This window comes from Sus scrofa, chromosome 12, assembly GCF_054392235.1.
Source record: "Sus scrofa isolate SSC_HxYL_T2T_F1_AM1 chromosome 12, Sscrofa_HxYL_maternal_Yorkshire_Landrace_v2.0, whole genome shotgun sequence".
NCBI lineage: Eukaryota > Metazoa > Chordata > Mammalia > Artiodactyla > Suidae > Sus > Sus scrofa.
This window is the reverse complement of record NC_139394.1, coordinates 17,340,019-17,361,962: the sequence shown is the minus strand read 5'-3', so window position 1 is coordinate 17,361,962 and position 21,944 is coordinate 17,340,019. Positions and strand designations below refer to the sequence as shown.

At 52.2% G+C, this 21,944-nt stretch overlaps 1 protein-coding gene and 1 pseudogene across 2 annotated transcripts in view; both read left to right on the top strand.

The window, feature by feature from the left end:
• Window positions 1-21,944, top strand: part of CRHR1 (corticotropin releasing hormone receptor 1) — a 52,848-nt gene that overhangs the window by 5,177 nt on the left and 25,727 nt on the right. The window contains 1 exon segment of the mRNA NM_001144110.1: window positions 18,860-18,947. Within this exon segment, the coding sequence (NP_001137582.1) occupies window positions 18,860-18,947 (88 nt within the window).
• Window positions 4,921-16,141, top strand: LOC146398076 (large ribosomal subunit protein uL13-like; annotated as a pseudogene). The gene is made up of 3 exons (XR_014820470.1): window positions 4,921-4,930; window positions 10,755-10,786; window positions 10,968-16,141. The product of XR_014820470.1 is annotated as a large ribosomal subunit protein uL13-like (transcript).

The following is a 21,944-nucleotide window of genomic DNA, read 5'->3' as shown; positions in this document are numbered from 1 at the left end:
TATGGGATAATCATGCTAACTTCATGAGATGACAAGTGTGAAATTAAGCACAATTACACATTGTCTGGCACACAGTAAGTGCTTAATAAATATTAACTAAGGAGTCATTTAATAAATCTTTCCTGAATTTTACCAATCCAAGGAAGAATAGCAAAACGAGTGATGAGGGTAGGGGAGGTAAAGGAAGGAGTGCTTGGCAATGTAGAGTCTCCTCCTATCCCAGCATCCTTTGCACATTCCCTGGGAAGAAGGGATGGGGGCACCAGCTGAGCTCAAAGGTCAAAGGACTGAGGTGCCTGCTCTTGGTCCTCTGAGCACCTCTGATGTGTGAAAATATTTGACAATAAAAGTAGGGCCTGTAGGGAGGATAATACAAAATGATTAACTCACTGATGCAAACAATTATTTTGAAAACAACTAGCTGGATTCCATTAAGCAACAGATTATTTACCATTTCTTTTCAGAGTAATGGGTGTTGGCTCCCACAAAATTGAGAAGCCAGAAGGCAGGAGGAAAGAGTGTGAAGGAGGAAGACTTGGGGAGTGTGAATGTGCACCTCCTTTTCTGTGAAATGGGCATGTTGAGATACAGTTCCAGATGGGTCCCAGGTTCAGAGAGCCACGGACTCAAGTGCTTTGGCGAAGGTATTCTTGGACAGTTGTCCCATGAAGCTGTTTCGGGGACAGACGAAGATGTTTGTGAGGGCTCTTTCTGCCCCATAAACACAAGCAAGATCATAGTGCCACCCCTGGCGCTTCTGGGTCCCAGGGAGCAGCCCCAGTGAGGTGCATAGAGGTGGGGCTTATGGGATGTACACTGCCCCCCCCCCCCCCGTCAATCTGTTCCCAACTTCCAGCCAGTTTGGCTAGGAGCCAGGGTGCCTAGGTCAGAGCCCAGGACAGAAACTGGCCAGACTGGTACAGCTGCTTCTGTTCCTGAAGATCTGAGGAGGTAGAGTTTATTCTAGGCCAGCAGACTACAATCTGGAGCCCACCCAACATTGAGTTTTAAGATGTAGTGGGGCTGCTGTGAGGCACAGTGGGAGACTTAGTTGAACCTTTAAGTGCTGGGAGGTCGGGTCTTTGGGACAACATATTGCTCAGTATCCTGGCAGGTACATGGAGCCGAAGAGCTGGAGGGCAGGCTGCCCACAGTGACAGGCTAGGGTGAGAGATGGCTGTGACATTTCCATTTACAGCAGGGGTGTCTCCCCAGCCTTCTTGGCAAGGTATGTAAAGGGCTATATAGTTTCCATAGGTACCAGCTGCTCCTGGAGCAGCCCCACCGCTGTGTGGACAGAGCTGGGTGGGGAAGGGAAGGAAGACCCAGGGACAAAGGACAGGGCTGTGAGGCTGGAGAAGGAAGCCAGGTCCAGGAGGGGTCTGGCTACCCCGGGGAAGGGTTGAGTGAAAGCCCTGGGCTATCTAAGGGGCAGAAGGCCCTCTTCCACTGAGGGCCCCGGCCTCACTGTCAGAAGCAAAAGGACCAGCTGCTTGCCTGTGAGCCTGCTCAGGATGGACAGTTTTATTACCATATAAGATTTGGAAATGCAGAGAGACAGACGAGAGAAGCAAAATGTGATGCAGAGATGGAAATCACTGGCTAAAGTTGGTATGAGAGAGAGATCAGGACAGAAAGGTCAGGATGAAAGGAGAGAGGAGGGAGGGAGGGAGGGAGGGAGAGGGGGAGACAGAGAGAGGGAAAGAGGTGATAGCAAAAAAAGAGAGACCTGCACGTCTTTTTCAGCTGTTCTTGCTTTGTACTTTCTCTTTAGAACGTGTGCCTCTGGTACTGAGGCCAGAGATGGGGTTTACCAGAAAGCACCCTCGCCATTTCTAACCCCACCTCCCCTAACCTGCTGCCAGGAACCTTTCTCAGCCGTCAGGACCAGGAGAGCAGGGGTGCTCCCATGCCCTCCATCATCCTCCCAGGGCAGGGCTCCCCCCACCCAGTTCAGAAAGAACAAAGCCTGTTGCCTTTGTGGTTCTAAGTGGCCCCCAGTGTGCAGTCTATCTCTTTCTTTCCTAGACACACACACACACACACACACACACACACACACACACACACACACACACCCCTGGGATCCGCAGGGAGTCCTTTGCAGTGTTTATAATAGCATCCCCCCTCCCGCTACCCCCTCGGAGTCTACTGCACAGTCAAAGCAGTGAGACAGGTATGTGGCACCCACCCACTCAGGCCGGGGCTGGAGGACGGACTCCTAGAGGAGCAGCTGGACCCCCAGGGACTGTAGGGTCAGCAGTAGGGGAGGATAGCATGCTGGACAGCCTCCGTGGCCACACCCCTGGCTGTACATGCCTGGCTGGAAGGCCAAGAGGCTGGTCCTTGGAGGGAGGCCTGTGTCTTGGCCTTGGTCTGAGCCCCTGCCTTTCCCCATCCTCCTGCCCTTTCCCTCCAGCTTCTCTGGCCAGATACACCATTCGCGGAGCTGCTTCTGTGCCAGCGCCCACACACGTGACCCCACTGAGTCCTTGTGTCCCATTCTACAGGTGAAAGAGCCAGAATCTCCCTGCATCTCTCCATCTTCTCTTCTGGCGCTCCCCAGACCTCCTTCCCTTGCTCATGTGCATCTAACCTGAGCCCTTGTCCCACTGTAGATTCTGAACTCTGCCTGGGCCAGGATTCTCTTAAAAACAAAAGCAAAAACAAAAGACCGTGTACCTAGCACCAAGCCCAGTACTCCAAGCACAGTAGGTGAACAATAGATGCTGACTTCCATGGAAGCCATCTCCCTGCTCCCACTCCCCGCCGAACATTTATCTGTGCACGTGGAGGTGCTATGGCGACAGGAGATATGGAAATGACAAGCTAGACAGATAGATTCCCCTGGCTCTGCATGTGGATTTATGACTCAATGGCTTATCGAGTGCTGCGCTATTGGCGCTGCTTACTAACATTGAGCGATGCCAGTTCTGCCCTGTGTTACATTCTGGTCCCCAGAGCACTGGGGATGTTTGTCCACGTGGAAAAGCAAGGGCAGCATTTTGTTTCATGAAGGGTTCTGGGCAGGGCTGTTGGAAGACATTGCCAGAGGGAGGTCTGGGGCTGGGCAGAGGTGCAAGACCCTTCTCAGAACCTCGGGTCTTCAGAGAGCAGGTCAAGGGTACTTTAGTCCCCAAGTAGGGGCTGGGGAGGAGGCTTGGTGGCACCTTGGAACTCCCTCCTCCACTGTCCTGGTTCTGCTGGTTACGAAGCAGGAATGACTAGGTAAGGCAGAAGTGGGCAGAGGGCACCACTGGAAAGGAGTAGACCCATTCTTGGCTCCCTCCATGGGATCCTGTCTCTGAATCCATATCCCTACCTTCTAGATCCCTATGGGTGGGGGTGGGGCAGCCTTTGTGTCTTTCCAGATTGCTGGGCTCTAGTGACATCCACCCGCCGACCCCCCACCCCCGCCATGAACACTGCTGCCAGGCTGTGAAACTCTAGGCCCATGCAGCGCACCCCGGAGAAGCAGCACATCCCGAAGGAGGAGCACAGTCCCTGAAGCTGAGGGGGCAGGAGGCCTGAATTGGAGCCAGCTCTGCCGCTTCCTGGCTGGGTGACCTTGGGCAAGTCACACAACCTCTCTGGACTTGGTCCTCCTCTGGACCATGATGGAGAGTAAAGGGGGAAATAGCTGTGTGGGAAGGGACCTGTCCGAAATACCGAAGCTCAGTGAGTGGGACCTACTGCTTTCCCTGCCGAGTTCCTCCCTCAGCCTCTCCCTCCACCTTTATTTTTCCCTTTGACCCTGAGCCCAGCCAGTACTCAAGTCCCTCCTCCATCACAGGCTGTCCTGTAGTTGAAGGGGGGCTTCTCAAACCAGCTGCAGGAAGGACTGCGTGCCTAGATCTTTCCAATCCACGGCATGTGGTCCCTTACACATGGTGACCGTGCAGCCCACACCACATGACAGCATCTGAACTGGTCTAGACCCTGCTCCACATGATGAATCTATTGACACTGTGTGGGTGTCATGGCGAAGACAGCTTCACGTCAACATTTCCAAATGCTAATGCTCAGTCAGAGAGTCAGCAGCCCTGCACCGGTCCCCACCACCCTTTCAGCAGCGCTGATCTGAAGCCCTCCTCTGGGGCTTTAGAGTCACGGCCCAGAATCCCTGGTTCACTTTGCAAGGGAGTCTGGCTGCTGGCCTTCCCCCCCGAGCGCCTCCGGCTGTGAGGCGTGTTGCCAACCTGGGCTGAATGAAGCACGAGGGGTGGAAACCCTGGGTTTATTCAGTGCCTTTCCACCAGGCAGGTTCTGGATGGGCCCCTTCCCCCTCCGCATTCTCACTCATCACCCTGCACCTTTTCACCGAGGTCGGGGGAAGACTCATGACATTCAGTGGTCACTGTGCTCTGGAGACACAGGAAGCCCTTTCTCTGTGGTGGTGGGCTCACCCCAAAGCTCACAGGACTCAGTGCCATGCTGATTCCAGCCCTTGTCCCTGGGCTCACCCAAGATAAGGGAGCGCCCTTCTGGAGGGTCTGGCCCTGCCTCTCGCCTCCAAGGAGCTGCCAGCAGGGCAGGCTGCCCAGCCCGGCTCTCCAGCTCTGGTACATGGCTGTGTGTCTGCTGCTGCTGCTTGCTCCCCAGCCATGGCTACACCTGCAGGTGCCCACCTTCCTGCCTCGTCTGCATCTCCTGTGCACACCCGCCAGAACGAGGCCTGATGAGCAGGCAGCACCACGAAGGCAGTGAGGGGAAGGACCTCCCATCTCCCCAGCCAGCCAGCAGGGGTCATTCCCGCCAAACTCCTGACTTCGGGCCAAGGCTCAGAGGTGGAGAAAGGACTGGTCCCAGGCCACAGAGTGAGATCAGGGCCTCTTCTTGTCCTGCAGGCTCCTCTTTCCTCTATTCTTTCCAGGGTTCTCTTCCCATCACCCTCTTCCTTCCTCACTCCCAACTTCCACGATGGGCCGGCGTGAGTGTTTTCAGAGCAGGCTGAAGAGCAGAGCCCTTCAGCCCAGGGCTTCCCCTGCTCATCACTGCTGACATTTGGGGCCAGGTAATTCCGTGTTGTGAGGCTGCCCTTGCATCTCAGGATGCTGAGTAGCATCCCCAGCCTCCAGCCGCAAAATGCCGGTAGCACCTCCCAGTACAACCAAAAATGACTCCGGAGTTGCCTCATGTCCCCAGGGGGCAAAATTGTCCCCAGCTGATTACTACTGGGCTAGTTCAGTTACCCTCAATTCTTGTGACACTTTAGAATCACTTGGAGAACGTTAAAAAATAGAGTGACTCCCAAGTTTCCCCTCAGGCTGACTGAACCCGGATCACTGAGGTGAAGCCTGAGAAACAGAATTTTCTATTTCGTGATGCCATGCACTGTCTGAAACTTCTGATTTTTGGCCGAACCCTCAGCATGTGGAAGTTCCTGGGCCAGGGATTGAATCCAAGCCACAGCTGCAGCAACCCCTTAACCCACTGTGCCTGGGCCAGGAATTGGACCCCACACCACCACAGAGACAACACCAGATCCTTAACACACTGCACCACAATGGGAACTCCCTAATTCACTTCTTTTATAGCCGAAGAAACAGGCAGGGGCATTGCCTATCTCATGGGCGATTATGTGGTTATTCCTCATCCCCGAATCTCTCTGCTCAGTGGGGTGTGGTGGTCCAGCAGCCCTGTTTAAGCCATTCCTCATGGCCTTAGAAGGCAGTCACTTCTCTAGGAAAAACAGCCTTAAAACCTTTAACAGGAGTTCCTGTTGTGGCTCAGTGGTAACAAACCCAACTAGTAACCACGAGGACTCGGGTTTGATCCCTGGCCTTGCTCAGTGGGTTAAAGATCTGGTGTTGTGGTGAACTGTGGTGTAGGTCACAGACGTGGTGTGGATCTGGAGTTGCTGTGGCTGTGGCACAGGCCGGTGGCTACAGCTCCAATTCGGCCCCTGGTCTGGGAACCTCCATATGCCATGGGTTCGGCCCTAAAAAGGCAAAACAAAACAAAACAAAAACTTAAACAGTTTTCTAAGGGAAACTAATTTCCAGCAGCCAGATGATTTCACTCTGCCTTCCCAACCCTCTTCACATCCCCTTTTCAAAGGCATCCCTTTTCTGCCGACACCAAAATCCTCCTCACTTTGCACTTGTCAGAGAGAGGGCTGAGCTGATAGTGGCACCTGCATGGCTGGTGTCTCCATGCTGTCCCCAACACCTCGGCTCTGTCTCCCAGAGTAGCAGATGCCTCTCCCACCCCCTCATAGACCGGTTCCTGGTGTCTAGTTGCTGCTCACAGTTCACCACTGAGCAGCTCCCACGGACAGGGGCTGGATCAGAGCCCCGGCTGTGCTCCACTCCCCAGCAAGAACCAAACTCCATCCTTCCTGAGTCCCCCACTGACAGGACCCCACTGGTGCCTACCCACCCCCAATTCCCCTGCCAGTTCTTGGGGAGCGTGGCTGGAGCCCAGAGCTAGAGTTCAAGAGGCAAAGGAAACCTGAACCGCCTCTTTTGGAGGATCCATGAAGGGGTAGGGGTTAGGAAGGGAGGCCAGGGAGTTCCTGTCTTGGCTTGGTGGTTAACGAATCCGACTAGGAACCAAGAGGTTTCGGGTTCGATCCCTGGCCTTGCTCAGTGGGTTAAGAATCCGGTGTGGCCGTGAGCTGTGGTGTAGGTTGCAGACGCAGCTCGGATCCTGCGTTGCTGTGGCTCTGGCGTAGGCTGGTGGCTACAGCTCCGACTAGACTCCTAGCGTGGGAACCTCCGTGTGCCGTGGGAGCAGCCCTAGAAAAGGCAAAAAGACAGAAAAAAAAAAAAAAAAAAAAGGAAGGGAGGCCGGACAGGCAGGGAAACAGCTGACCTGCCCAGGGGTACAGTCCTGGCACTGGAACATCTGTATGTGTGGTAGATAGTTAAGGCTCTACTTCTTGCGGTTAAGAAGAATTAAGTGTTAAAAACCACAGGGGCAGGCAGTGTGCAAGTCTTTGATCAAAGCTGGAATTGAGAGGAAGGAAAACGAAAGGAAGGGGAGAGGGAGGAGAAAATGGAGACTGGGGAAGACGGAGGGATGGAGATCTCAGGACAGAGACGGAGACAAAGGTATGTAGAAGGGTGGCAGGGAGGCTGGCAAGGCAGGAGCTATGAGAAAATACTGATGAGCGAATCATATCAAGAGGGGGAAAGAAAGGGAGTTCCCCTGTGGCACAGCAGGTTAAAGAACCATCGGTGTCACTGCAGCATCTCAGGTTACTGTTGTGGCGCAGGTTCCGTCCCTGACCCCTGACCCCAGAACTTCCCCGGGCCACAGGTGCACTGGGGGTTGGGGGAGAGGGGGAGTGAAAGAATGTGTCAGAACTGAAAAGGAGGCTGGACCAGGATGGGAGATTCGTGGGGCTCCAGGGCCCCGCCCACCCCCCACATCTTCCCCAGCTCAGCGAATCTGCATCGGCAACTGTGAGGCAGACTCTACTTTGGCAGGGGGCTGCTGGCTCTAGAATAGAGTGGTGATGGAAAGTGGGTGCAGGGGACCACTTCTAGGGGAGAAAGATGCAGTCAGGAAGGAAGCACCTTGCACATAGGTGAGTAATAGTAATCACTACTGTTGGTTAACAACTTACCATGTGTTTGGTCCCATGGTGTTTTAAATGCACCATGGTTTTTGTTTTTGTTTTTGTTTTTTTAATGGCTGCAACACGGCATATGGAAATTCCTGGGCCAGGGATTGAATCCGAGCTGCAGCTGCGACCTATGCTGCAGCTTCGGCAATGTCAGATCCTTTAATCCACTGCAGCGGGCTGGAGATTGAACTCGAAACTCCACAGCAACCCCAGGCGAGGTAGTCAGAGTCTTAACACCCCCTGCCACAGCAGGAACTTCCTAAATGCACCGTATTGTTGACTCTTTCCAGAAGTTTTAGAATATAACTACCTCATCCTTTTTAGCCCCATTTACAGATGGGGAAACTGAGGCTCAGGGATGTTAAATGATTTGCCCAAGGTCATATAGGCAGGAAGGGGCAGATAAAAGATTCCGGTGTGGATCTCTTTGGCCTCAAAGTTAGAGGTCCGAATTTCGGCTCCCCTGTAAGCCCTGAAGTCAGGGCTTATTCAGACCTGGAAAGGAGTGTAGGGAACACCACCCTCCTCATTTCACAGGTGAGGAGACTGCGGCGGGGAAGGGGACCAGGGAGTAATGAGTTTGTCAGATCAGAACAGGAGCTCAGCCCTGCACTTTGCACCCCAAAACACTTTTTCCTTCAGCACAGTCTCCTGGAGTCCAAGGTGGAGACCAGTGCAGGAGGACAGGCCAAGAGAGCTCCTAGGGGGCAGGGGGGAGAGATGCAGGAAATAGGGGACCTGTCAAAATGTCCTGGTGGGATCCCATGATCAACGGGAGAAGAAAGTGAAAACCCCACCCCTTCGGTCATTCAGTCATTCATTCATTTACTCATTCAAAAAACAGGTATTGGGGCCCACTCTGTGCCAAGCCCTACCCAGAGTACAAAATTAGCCAAACACAGACCTGCTTCAGGGAGCTTATAACCCGATTGGACACTATATCTGGGACCCTTGGAGGGGCACATGTGAACTCCAGAGCTAGGTCTCTCAGGTCCTCATTGCCCTTAGGGTAGGTGAAGCGGGCTTTGTTTGGCTCTGCTCTGGGGCCTTGCTATGGGAGCAGAGGAGTGAAGTAGCAGAGAAGGGGGGCAGGGTACACCCTGAGCCCAGGGCCCCAGGGAGAAGACCTGGAGGCAGGAGCACCCAGGGGTGCCCTCCTCCCACAAATGTAGGCAGGAGATCGTCCTTCCCATTTTTTTCTCTCTGCCCAATAGCTATTGAAGTCAATTAATTGTAACAATAAATTATTTCTATTGCTTAGAATAGAGTAATTTTTTACTGCTCTCCTACTTTGGGGAAAGCACAGGCTCTTTGCTCTGAGGTGGCGACAGGTTGTTACTCTAGAAAGAGGCCATGGAGGAGGAGCTGGCCTGGGGCAGGGTGGGAGAAAGAGGGTGGTCTGGGGGCAAAAGCCCTGGGCAGTCAAGAAGGCTGAGAGAGGACATCCTGCATTGCCACCCTTTGTCCCAAGTCTAGCTTTACCCTGACTAGGTTTTGGAGCACCTCTGCAAAAAGGCACTGCCCAAGGGTTTCGGCTCTGCTAATGCACAGCCTGCAATTGTAGCCCCCAGAGCCCCCCTCCGTTGGGCACCTCTGTGCAGGGCAAAAATTGCACAACTGCATGTGGGCTCTGGACTTCCCCCATGTTGTCATTCCTCCACTACAGATATATCCCCTGTAGGCACATAGGTTTCAGAAGAGTTGGTTGTGCATAGTTTTATTTTTTTGCAAACCAGATCCTAGTTTTAAAGTCCAACAGGGGAGCCAGCTTTCTAAAGAAATCTTTGATTTATGACCCCTCCTCTTTTTCATATCTAGATTTTCTCCTCTTGGCTTTGCTTAAAAGAGGTTATACCTTGAAAACCACATATCTGATAAGGGGTTAATCTCCCAAATACGTAAGGAACTCATACAACTCAATAGCAACCCCACCTCAAACCAAAAACAAGCCGCATCAACAAGGCAATTAAATCTGGGAAATGCAAATCAAAAGCACAATGATATATCCCCTCACATCTGTTAGAATGACTATTATAAGACAGACAAGGGATATGTGCTGGGGAGGATGTGGAGAAAAGGGAACACTTGTGCACTGTTGGTGGGAATGTAAATTGGTACAGCCACTATGAAAAATAGTATGGAGATTCCTCAAATATTAAAAATAGAACTACCATATGATAGAGCAATTCCACTTCTGGGTATGTATCCAAGGGAAATGAAATCATTAGCTTGAAGAGATATCTGCATGCCCATGTTCATCTCAGCATCGTGTACAACAGCCAAGATGTGGAAATAACCTAAATCTCTATCAATGGATGAATGGATGGATGTGGTATATACATACTATCAAATAGTTTTTGACCATAAAAAGGAAGGAAATCTTGCCATTTGTGACAACATGGATGAACCTCGACGGCATTATGCTGAGTGAAATTAGTCAAACCAAGAAAGACAAATACCGTATGGTCTCACTTTTAGGTGGAATCTAAAAAAGTTGTACGCGGAGAAACAGAACAGATTGGTTGTTGCTGGGAGTAGAGCGTAGAGCAGGAATGGGCGAAGGGGTTCAAAGGGTATAAACTTCCAATTATAAGATGAATACGTTCTGGGGATGTGACGGAGAGCATGGTGACTCTAGTTAACAATACTGTGTTGTGTATTTGGAAGTTGCTAAGGGGGTGGATTTAATAGTTCTCAACACACATGCGCACCCCCCCCCCCCACAATTGTAACTGTGAGATGATGGATGTTACCTAACCTTATTATGGTCATCATTTTGCAATATATGGTTGTATCAAATCATTACACTGTACACCTTAAATTTACAGTGTTATATGTTAATTACATCGCAATAAATCTGGAAGAAAAAAAAAACACCCAGCGCAGAGCAAAACAGAGTCAGAATACTCAGATATTCAAGTTGTGGAGCCAGGGGACCGTAGGACCCAGGAGGAGTGGACCTTCCTTTCTTGGCCAGCAGGCGGCAGTGTTCACTGGGGGTCTTATCTCTGGCGGTCACCAGGAAAGGCTGCGATCTTGACCACACTGGAGAGATTCAGGGACTCTTTGGGCCCCAAGTCAGGGTCTCCCAGGCCAGGGAAGCAGCCAGGTCCAGCTTCACCCCCCACCTACTGAAGAGACGGGTGCCTCTAGGCTCTCACTGCCCTTCTCTGGCCCTCAGTTTCTGCACCTACAAATGACGAAACTGACAAGGTATGACAAGTCGATGCTAGGGAATCCACCTTGGCTCTCCAGGCCTGAGGGAGCCATTTCATCCCAGTGACCGAACCCCCCCACAGGTGGCCTGTGCCATCCCCACAAACTCAGGACCTTCCCCTTACTTGAAAAGCCCTCTTGCTTTCCCAGGCAGCTGCCGAAGATGGTGGAGGGGTAGGCCCAGGTGGTGGTTGCGTGCTGTGAGGGCATCAACATTTCTGGCAATTTTTACAGAAACAAACTAAAGTACCTGGCCTTCTTCCGCAAGCGGATGAACACCAACCCGTGCCGAGGCCCCAGCCGCATCTTCTGGCGGACGGTGCGAGGCATGCTGCCCCACAAGACCAAGCGAGGTCAGGCCGCCCTGGACCGCCTCAAGGTGTTTGATGGGATCCCACCACCCTATGACAAGAAAAAGCGGATGGTGGTTCCTGCCACCCTCAAGGTGGTGTGTCTGAAGCCTACGCGGAAGTTTGCCTACCTGGGGTGCCTCGCTCATCAGGTTGGCTGGAAGTACCAGGCAGTTACAGCCACCCTGGAGAAGAGGAAGGAGAAGGCCAAGATCCATTACCAAAAGAAGAAACAGCTCATGAGGCTATGGAAGTAGGCCGAAAAGAACATAGAGAAGAAGATTGACAAATTCACAGAGGTCCTTAAAACCCATGGATTCCTAGTCTGAGCACAATAAAATTGACTGTTTATTCTTCATGTGTCACCTGGCCTGCCCTTCCTCCATTGCCACCCTAGGATGTGGGGGACCTCCAGGAGCCACGGGCAGCCTAGGGCTTAGGAGCTTGGGTATAGCAGAGGGGCCTTGTTCACTGCTCGTGGAGAAAGGCCTTTCTAAAAGCACAGGGCCAAGGGCTGTGCAGGTGCAGTGTTGGCAGGAGTGAGCCAAGAGGAAGGGCCTCCACTTTGTGCGCAGGGCATCTGCTAAACTTCCCCGCGGGGGAATACTATACTCTGCAGCTGTTATGGGGTGAGAGGCTGCCTGGCTGGGCAGCATGAGTCGGGGGCTCTTCTGCAAAAGTGCTGTGGAAACAGGTGCAGTCAAGGGGTCACAGGGCATCTCCCCTATACTTTGTGATCCAGAACTGATAAATGATTTTTGAAGAAAAAGAAGAAAAAAAAAAAAAGCCCTCTATCTCCTTCTCACAGTCTGTGCCCACTCTGCCACCTTCAAACTCCCTTCCCTCAAGAAGCCTTCCCACACTGTGACCTTATACTGACCCCTCCTGTAAAATTCCACCATCCCCCTGCGCTCACATACACCTTGCCTTGCTATTCTCCTTCTCAGTGTGTGCTTGTATGTGTGTGTGTGTGCACACGCGCATCCTTGCCTGCCTTTTCTGAATTCCTTCCCCATTTTCCAAATTAAGGAGTCCTGGACTCCTCGAATGTACAATCCCAGTACAGTAATGGGCTTGGTGAGATCCTGTAATCTGGTGGTTTAAAAAAACAAAGGAGAGGAAGTCCCCATGTAGCACAGCGGGTTAAGGATCTGGCATGCTTCAGCTGTGGCAGAGGTTGCAGTTGGGACGTGGTTCAACCCCTGGCCCTGGAACTTCCACATGCCAGGGTCTTGCTGCAGCCCTTCCCCCAAGGCTGGGAGGGGCACCAAGACTAGCCAAGCAAGATTCTGGGGCCCAGAGTGACCAAGTCATGATAGTGACCACATGGGCACTTGTAGTAGATTTTAAATTTCAGAAGGCATCACTCTCCTCTTTTCCCCCAGGTGGCTGGCATCCCTGTGATGCAGAAAAGAAAGATGCTTTCTGAAGGGCCAGCTGACTTGCTCAAAGTCACTCAGTCAGTGGCAGGCCTGGGTTCAGAACTCAGCAGAAGGGGGAGGGATCTTGATGAAGAATGGTTCTCAAATGCTGCAGCCGTGGTTCTGTCCCAGGGCCAGCTTGGTCCCTGGACCCTGTGGGAGGTTTCCCTGGGACTCTGAGGGCTCTCCCAGGCTGAGCATCAGAGGTAGAGGGAGGGAAGGCATGCCGCCTTCTCCTTGCTTCTCATGAACTTTGGGGAGGTGAGGGTGGCCCCTGGTGCCTCCAGCGGCCCTTCAGGACCCTCTCTGAAAGGTTAATTACCAGATCATCCCATCAAGGGAAATTGCACTTTTGTGCCTTAAAGACCAAAGTGAGCTTCAGCAACATAGTTATTTATGGTGTCTAATAAGCATTTTCTGGGTGTGATTAACCTTTATGCCAAAGTCACACTGGGAACTGCGATGGCAGCTTCAATTCTAGCCACACTCTGGACTGGCCTGGGGGTGGAGGCAAGGGCAGCAGCTGGAGCAGCCAGGGGCTGGCCGCTGTCAGACTCTGGCCTTCTCACCCCTCCCTCCATGGCTCCTGTGCGCTCCCCTCTCCTCTGCCCATCCCTTCTTCCTATGCCCTCTCCTGACCTTTTCCCCTCCTCCATCCTGCATCCACTTGAAAGACAGACCCTGATCACCTGCTTCCTGGACCCTCGTCTCCTCTCAGCCACTAAAACAGTTTTTTAATCTTGGGCACCTCAACTGTAAAACCCCTGTAAAATGGGGAGCCTAAGACTTGGCTCTGTCTGCTTTCCACGGCCCTGGGCCCCTTTCTTGTCAGAGACTTCTGGGTCCTTGGACCGTCGTTTTATGTGATGCTGTGATCGAGCCTGCCCCCCACCTTGGCCTTCTCAGATTTAACATTCAAAGATTGGCTGTTTGGCTCTTTGGCGAGTGGAGAGATTTGCAGCTGAGGTGCGGGTTTTATTTTGGGCTGTGGGGCTGCCAGGCTGGCACTTGGAAGTGAGGCATTTCCTCGAGGGGGAGCCAGTGCCTGCCAGCTTCAGTTCCTCAGTGCCATTTTGGTTTTCTCTACCACCTCACAAAGTCCCAAAAACTTGGTTTGTCAAAAATGGTTCTGGAAGGAGAGCTAGCGGTTAGGGCAGAAGACAATGGGTCCAAGAATGTGGCGGTTCTGAGGCCAAAACCACTTTTGGTTTACTTTGAGAGAGGATGACATGTCTGGTTTGGTGAGGCCCAGGCCTCCGACACGACCCCATTCACCACATACTCCAGCCATATGTTGGGGTGCTAGACGTCTGTGAGAAGCAGAGAGAGCTCTGCACCCCCCCAGGAAAATGGTGAGCATTCCATGCAATATTCTGCATTTAATTTTACCCCCCATCTCAATGTTTGTGGACCCCAGATTAAGAACTCTCAGCTTTAGAAGGAAACAAACAATATCCTTCCACCTTTGGGGGCCTTCCTACAGTGCAGTGATTTCCTGTTGGAGTTGGAAAACTAGTGAATGTTGAAGAGGAGATCAAGGTGTGGTGGGAGGAAATACACAGGAAAACTCCGGACTTTCCATGAAGGCGTGATTTAGGAATAAGCCAGGAGCCTTTACAAACCCTTCCACAGAGCAAGAGGTGGCACAGGCCCAGATTCTGCACAGAGCCGACCTTTCCTGAGAAAAGAACTTGGCCGGGGAATTTTAAGAAGCCTTTTTTCTTTGCATAATGCAAAACCGGCCTCTATTGGTAGAACGTGGCTTTGTGAACCATCACGTCCAAGGAGAGGTAAAGGGTCAAGGTTAGAGGCAGCCAGCCAAGGACAGGTCCTGTGGCATTTGCTTTGGTTTCCTGATGAATCTGGATTTGCCCTGCTCCTCTGTGAACCCCAGGACATTAAGATGCCAGGCTCAGACCTTCTGGCTGGTGTGTTTGCCATCTAATTAGAACCCTGAGGTGTAAGTGCTCTGTACTGAGCATTACATTCCGTGCATTTGGGACTCGTCTCAGTTCTCCGTTCGCTGGGGTCTAGTGCGTGCGTGGAGGGGACATGGGCACGTTGACAGGTGACTGAGTTGCTTTGCTTTGGAGGTTTGGGAAGATGCTGCCAAGGACCTGGCTTTTGAGGGGTGCAGAGTTCACCAGGTGAAGGGGTGGGCCAAGGGGAGGAGGGTGCAAAAGTGTGCAGACCCTGTGCACTGGGGGAGCAAGTCATTCAGTGTGAATAAAACACAGGGTGCTTTCAGGGAGGATCTGAAAGACCAAAGCACGAAGCACAGCTTCAGGCAGAGAAGGATAGTGGTGGAATGTCAGGCAGCAGGGGATATTTTTGAACAGGGTGTATCAGTTTCTTTAATTTGCCTGAGGCTGAGCTGGCTCTGGGAGCCCCATTTCCACTGTGTGTGTGTGTGTGCATGTGTCTGTGTTGGGAGGTGGCAGAGGCAGGGGTGGGCGACAAGCTAGGGGCAGGGGCTCCTAGTCCCCTTCTATAAGAGGCCTCCGGCCAGCCCAAATGAGCTGCACTCTCTGGGGACAGCTTGGCGCTGAGTCCCTGCTGACTGTGCTACTGAGGACACTGCTCTCTGCTCAGCCCTCAAGAGCCACAGGCGGGCCTGGTGGCTTCCTCCTCTCTCCGCTTCTGCGTTTTCCTTTGGAAAATGAGGGCAGAGATATTTCGGCATCTCTCTGGGGACTGTGAAGTTTAATTACTGATTAATAAAGCGTTGGAAGTTCCTTGGGGCCAGAGAGATGAATGGATTGGTTCTAATCACTCCTGAGTCCCAGGAGCCAGCAAGCTGACCCCAGCACCATTGGCTGAGGCCAAGCGCTGGGCACAGGCTGGGGGGCACAGCGGAGGGTGTGCTTAGAGGCTGGAGCTTGGCTCAGTAAAAGCAGAAAGACCCCAGAGATGGGACAGGAGGAGTGTGCCAGCGAGGGGATAAACAAAGCCTGCTGAGGAGCCAGGTGCTCAGTCTGAGTGCCTGACACACTGAAGGGACAAGTGGGTGAAGCATCACTGTCAAAGGCGGGAGCTTCCTACAGGACGTAGGAGCCGGCCAGGCTCTGACCAGGAGTGGGGAGCATTTGATTCCGTCTGGGAATGCAGGGTGGGAAAGAGGGGAGCAGAGTCTGCCTTTGTCATCGGACAGGAGCTGGAAGGTGGCTGGCACGGGTTGAGGGGCCGGGCAGGAGAGGACAGTCATGGCAGGTGAGCTTAGAAAGCTTGCCTCTGGAGCTCCCGTTGTGGCTCAGCAGGTTAAGAAGCTGACATAGTGTCTGTGAGGATGCGGATTCAATCCCTGGCCTCGATCAGTGGGTTAAGGATCCGGTGTTGCCACAGGCTGCAGTGTAGGTCACAAATGCGGATCCAGCTGTGGCTCTGATTCAACTCCTAGCCCAGGAACTTCCATATGCTGCAGGTGCATCTGTAAAAAGACAAAAAAACAAAAACAGAAAAATTAAGCTCACCTCCAAAAAAGGGCGGGTTTTCAGTTTGCCTCTAAGGACTGGGGAAGGTCCTGAGGTGGAGAAACAATGAGGGGAGTCCAGGGGAAGGGAGGACGCACAGCTACGGGGAGGGGTGGACGGGGTAAGGGGTGGAGGCCAGCTTGGGAAAAAGGTACGTGAGTAAGGAGGCCAGGACTAGGGTAGACAAGCAGGCATTTTTCTCAAGCATGGAATTTAAGGAGCCGCCCCAAGTCATAGTATTAAATAATATTTTAATATTATTATTGATTTTTCCGTTTACCATAGGTTCCAATATGGCCCAGCACTGTTAGTGATCCTGCCTTTATTTATTTATTTATTTACTTTTTAGGGCCACACCCGAGGCATGTGGAGGTTCCCAGGCTAGGGGTCCAATTGGAGCTGCAGCCGCCGGCCTACACCAGAGGCACAGCAACGCGGGATCCGAGCCGCGTCTGCAACCTACACCACAGCTCACGGCAACGCCAGATTGTTAACCCACTGAGCAAGGGCAGGGACCGAACCCGCAACCTCATGGTTCCTAGTCGGATTCATTAACCACTGCGCCACGACGGGAACTCCCAAAACAAACAATGTTTGAGGAGTCCTCATTGTGATTAAGCGGATTAAGGATGCTGGCTCTGTGAGGATGTGGGTTCCATACCTGGCCTCACTCAGTGGGTTAAGGATCTGGTAGGTGGCAGATGTGGCTTGGATCAGCATTGCTGTGGCTGTGACATGGGGCTGAACTTCAGCTCTGATTTGACCCCTAGCCCGGGAACTTCCACATGCAGGGGGTGCAGCCATAAAAAGAAAAAGAGAAAAGATTTCTTTCTTTCTTTTTTTCTTTTTTTTGCTTTTTAGGGCCGTAGCTACAGCATATGGAAGTTCCCAGGTTAGGGGTTGAATCGGAACTGCAGCTGCTGGTTACAGCCACAGCTACAGTAACTCAGGATCCAACCCACATCTGCAACCTACACCACAGCTCACAGCAAACACTGTCTCTTTAAGCCACAAATCGAGGCCAGGGATCGAACCTGAATCCTCATGGATATTATTTGGGTTGGTAACCTGCTGATCCACGACAGGAACTTCCGAGAAAAGCTTTTGATATGTTGTTCATCATGGATTTTTTTTTTTGCATTAATTTAGAGTTTCAAAAATATTACATTAAAATATTATGTATCTTGACTATTGAGTTTGTTGGCACTCCCCCACCCCTACCCTTTAAATTTTGCACCCAAAGTGATTGCCTTGCTCTCCTCACCCTAGTCCCAGCCCTGCGACTGAAGTCTGCACATAATGGCTGCAAATGTGTGCTGCTAGAGTTGGCCACCACCCTGGCTCTAGTCTAAATTAGAAACTCGGTCACTGTGAGATGCAGACAAGCCCCTGCCTCTCTCCCGATCTCATTTTCCCCTGTGAAATGGCTCTAAAATGTCTTCCAGATCTACATGTTTCTGTTTGATGTTCTGTGCAGTGAATCTGGCAGACCTGTTTGGAAATGGGCTGGGGCTGAGACATCGTGGGGTGTTGGGGGTGGAGGAGAGGGTTCCAGGGAGGGGACCCCAGGAAGAAAGAGCAGGGGAACAGGGGTGGCAATGCGGAGAACAGCCTCCTATGAGGTCAGGGAGATAGAGCTCTATGGGTCATCCAGGCCCCCACGTCTGGACAACTAGAGGGAGGGGCTGGTGACATTGCACCTTACCCCAAACTTCCACATGCTTCTTAGCCCGTCACAAATCAAATCCCACCCACCCCCCAAAAAACCCCCAGCAAACCCTTGGCTAAGAATCAACAAGTTCAAATCAATCAACATGACCTATTGAGTACCTGTTGTGGACCTGAAATGCAATGCAACCGATTAATATATTCGGAAAATTTGAATGCAACAAGCAAAACAAAACCCCTGCCCTTGTGCAGCAAGCTGTGCTACTCACAAAGGACTTCTGCCTATGCTGCATTCTGTAAGCCGTGGGGGAGAGAACCTATTATACCCATCTTCACAGGTGAGGAAACTAAGGCACAGAGAGGTCAAGTCACCTACTCATAGCAACACAGTGAAACCCAGGGCTGGATGCCAAGTCTCTTCTGGCTCTAAATCCATAGGGAGGGTGTTGACAAAGGCGGGGGCACAATGATTGTGTGGGGGTGTTAGTTGAAGAAGGGGTGGCCCTCCAGGTGTGGGACCCATGCTACTCTTCCAGGTGGCCTGAAATTCTGAGATTAGAGTGACACAGAGCCCCCAGGGAGGGTAAGAGGTCAAGATTCTCCCTGAATTAGGGCAGCCATCCTTTCCAAGCCCATTTATCCCTTCACCCCTGTGGACCTCAGCTTCCTCATCAGGAACACCAGCCCCAGACAAGGAGGCACCATCGCAGGTGTAAAAGGGTGAGGCACAGTTTGTAGTGACCAGTAATTAGCTGGGCAGGGATGAGGGCCTGCGGATGCAGCTCATTAAACCATGGGCCCTGAGTTCCTGCAGCCTGGGCGGGAGAGAGACGCACTAATGAGGGTCTTTGTGGGAAAGGGGAGTGGCAGGGGACATAAGTGTGTCATCCTTGGGGTCCCATGAGAAGGAAGGCAGCTTTCTTAAGCTGGAGGCCCCCAGCCCTCAGGGAGAAAGTTCACCCCTCTCCTGGGAACCCGGACTCCTGTTGTTACCTGCCTCCCTCACAGGGAGGAGGGCAGGGAGGCTGGGCTGGGGGGTGGGGGTGGGTCTGGGTCTGGGATGAGACCCGTGTAGGATGGGGACCCAAGGGAAGCGGGAAGCCTCAGGCCAGACAGCTCATGGCAGGTCTGACTGAGTTTCTCGCCTCCCTCTGCCCACAGGCCCTTCTCCTCCTGGGGCTGAACTCCATCTCCGCCTCCCTCCAGGACCAGCACTGCGAGAGCTTGTCCCTGGCCAGCAACGTTTCCGGTGAGTACCCCACCTGCCTCCTGCAAGATTCCTGGTCCCCACAGCCCTACCCCCACCTCCACCACCCCAGGGCTCTCAGAGCCTGCACACAGAGCCGTGCCCTGGGGCAGGAAGAGCGGGGAGATTGCCTCTCTAGGGCTCCAAGCTGTCTACCGAGGGCCAAGTGCCATGTTGAGGAGAATCTTGAAGTTGGGCGCAAGTGTGGTGGGAAGGAGCTATGATTAGGTGACAGCATCCGCCCGGGGCACAGAGGGGCTTGTGGCAAGTGAGCCAAGCAGTTATCTTCCCTGCTTTGGGTGGGCAACAGGGGAAGTCGCCTCAGCCCTTGCCTCTGTGAGAATCCAGAGTGGAGGGCTGGGCTGTCACTCAGGCTTCAGTGAGGAAGAAAGCCTGCTGTTTGCTGCTACTAAAAGTGCCCCAAGCATGATACTGGAGGGCGTTAACTCTGTGCAGAGCACTGTTGGAGGTATCTGAGATACACATCACCCTTGACTTCCCATGAGGTTACGTCCAGATAAACCCATTGTACATTGAAAATATCGTAAGTTCAAAATATATTTAATACATCTTACGTACCAACCATCACAGCTCAGCCTAGCATACTTCACATGGCTCAGACCACTTACATTAGATACAGTTGGGCAAAATCATCTCACACAAAGCCTGTTTTATAATGAATTGTTGACAGTTTCATATAATGTATTGGATACTGTCCTGAAAGTGAACAACAGAAAAGGTGTGGTTGTTAAGCACAGGGGTTGTTTGCATTCCTGATCGCATGACTGACTGGGAGCTTCAGCTGCTGCCATGTCTCAACATTGCCGGAGAGAATCATACCACATATTACCAGCCCAGGAGGAGATCAAAATTCAAAGACTGGTTTCTACTGAATGCGTATTGCTTTCAAACCATCATAAAGTCAAGAAATCAAAAGTTGAACCGTCGTAAGTTAGGGACTGTCTGTATGTGGACCCAATTTTCACAATGACTTTCTGAGGTTGGTGCTATTATCCTCCTCCTTCTATACATAAGGAAACTGAGGCACAGAGGAGAACCAGTAAGTGCCAGCCAAGATTTAAGCCCAGGAAGCCTGGTTTCCAGATATGTTCTTTAGCAGCGTGCTTTCCACCTCCTCGATAGAAAATACTGCTTAGCTGCAATGACTAACGCCTGTATAACTTCACCATTTACAAGGTGCTTTTGTATCATAATCTTACTGCCTTCTCACCAGTGTTTAAGACATGATATTTGTACAGATGAGGAACCTGAGGCACAGGAGAATTCAGTTTGGGGACTTCCAAGGCCATGCCTTTTCTTATTTGGGGTGTGGTCCCTGAACCCTCACCCTGACCCCTTTAACCAGGGTCCTGGGGGTGCTGCTGCCCAGCAAAGGTGGAGGGGTGCACCTGGGGGTCTTTAGGAGGCTCGTTCTGGGGTGATTCATTTTCCTCTGCAGTTCTCTCCTTGATTCAGTCCAGCTCATTAATTGAGCACCTACTGTGTGCTGGACCCCATGTTCCCTCGAGAACTAAGAGGGGCTCATGGTCTGGTCTGGGAGTCAAGTCCAATAAACACACATGCTATGAGGCACATGTGCTGCAGAGAAACAACCGCTATGTGCTAGCAGGGAAGCAGGAAGCATTCATTTCTGAACCTGGGCCTCGGGGAGAGGAGGTGTCCACAGCTCAGAGCAGCTGCCCCTGGGAGGGCCTGGTAGGGGAGGGGGAGGAATGAGCACTGGACCTTAAGCCCTGACTAGGTTCTCGTGCATCATAGTGGCACTGGTCTTGTCACGTCTGCCCTAGGGGCCCCCACTCGTAGCCACAGGGATGATCGTGTCCTTGACTCTCTTGAGCCTCACCGCGCCCACCTGTGGAGTGGGGTGGGAGGGCTGATACCTGTCTCCAGGATATGTTATAATGAAATGCACTATGTTGAATGGAAATATTTCACAGACTGTAGAGTGCCGCACCACTACTGAGTATTATTTATAATTGTCGGCAACATCAGCAGGCTTTGAAAAGTGCTTACTATGTAGCTGGAATGAGGGGAAGGCATTTGCCATGAATTCCTCACTACAGTGGAGGTGTCAGGGAGGATAGATCAGGGTGGTGTGAATCCAGGAAGGCTTCCTGAAGGAGGAGGTTTCAAGGTGAGTATCTGAGAGACTTTGAGCAGGGACTGGCATAGAAGAGCCAGTGCTCTGAGCCAAAGCTAGAGTTGACTGAGGACTAGCAGGTAGATTAGGTGGAAGAAAAGGGATGGGTCAGGAGGGAAAGGCAGTAAGCCTGGGGAGGTACTGGGAGCCCGTCACATCTTGCTGCAAAGTTGGCTAAGCCGGGTCACGAGGAACTGGAACATTCTCAAGCAAAAGAGTTTGGAGTTCTAGTGGGAAAAGATGAAGGGAGGAGACCTGCTCGGAAGCCCAGTCTGAGATGAAGCCTCCACCCTGTGCACGGGGGCCAGGTCAGTCTCCAACAACTGGCTTATTGTGCTTCAATGCAGTGACATCCCTGAGCCCACAAAGGTGTCACCTGTCCTTGGAGGCAACAGGCCGTGATGAATGTTGTTCATTCCCTGATAATTTGTACTCTGTGCCTCTACCCCCAGTCCAGCCCAGCCTGCCTGGCTTCAGGGCACACAATCCATCACCCTCCACAACAGCCTTTGATAACGGACTATTTGTCTTCTGATGCTAAGACCTACCCAGACTGCTGGGCCCTGGTAGAGACAGATGGTGAGGGTGGAGTAGAGGGACTGAGACAGATGGATGGGCGTCTGGATGGGGTGGCTGGCACCGAGCTGGGGCCTTTGGGGGGCCTCTCACATGCCAGGATCAGGGACAGGGTGGGTCCCCAGGGCTGAGGCTCCATCACATTGCAGATCACAGTCCTGGCAACTCAGAAAATCATGGTATGAATATGACAATGCCAGAAAGTAATAGAATTATCGACCAATGATATCAGAGACAAATGGAATCATATTGTTGACAAGGAC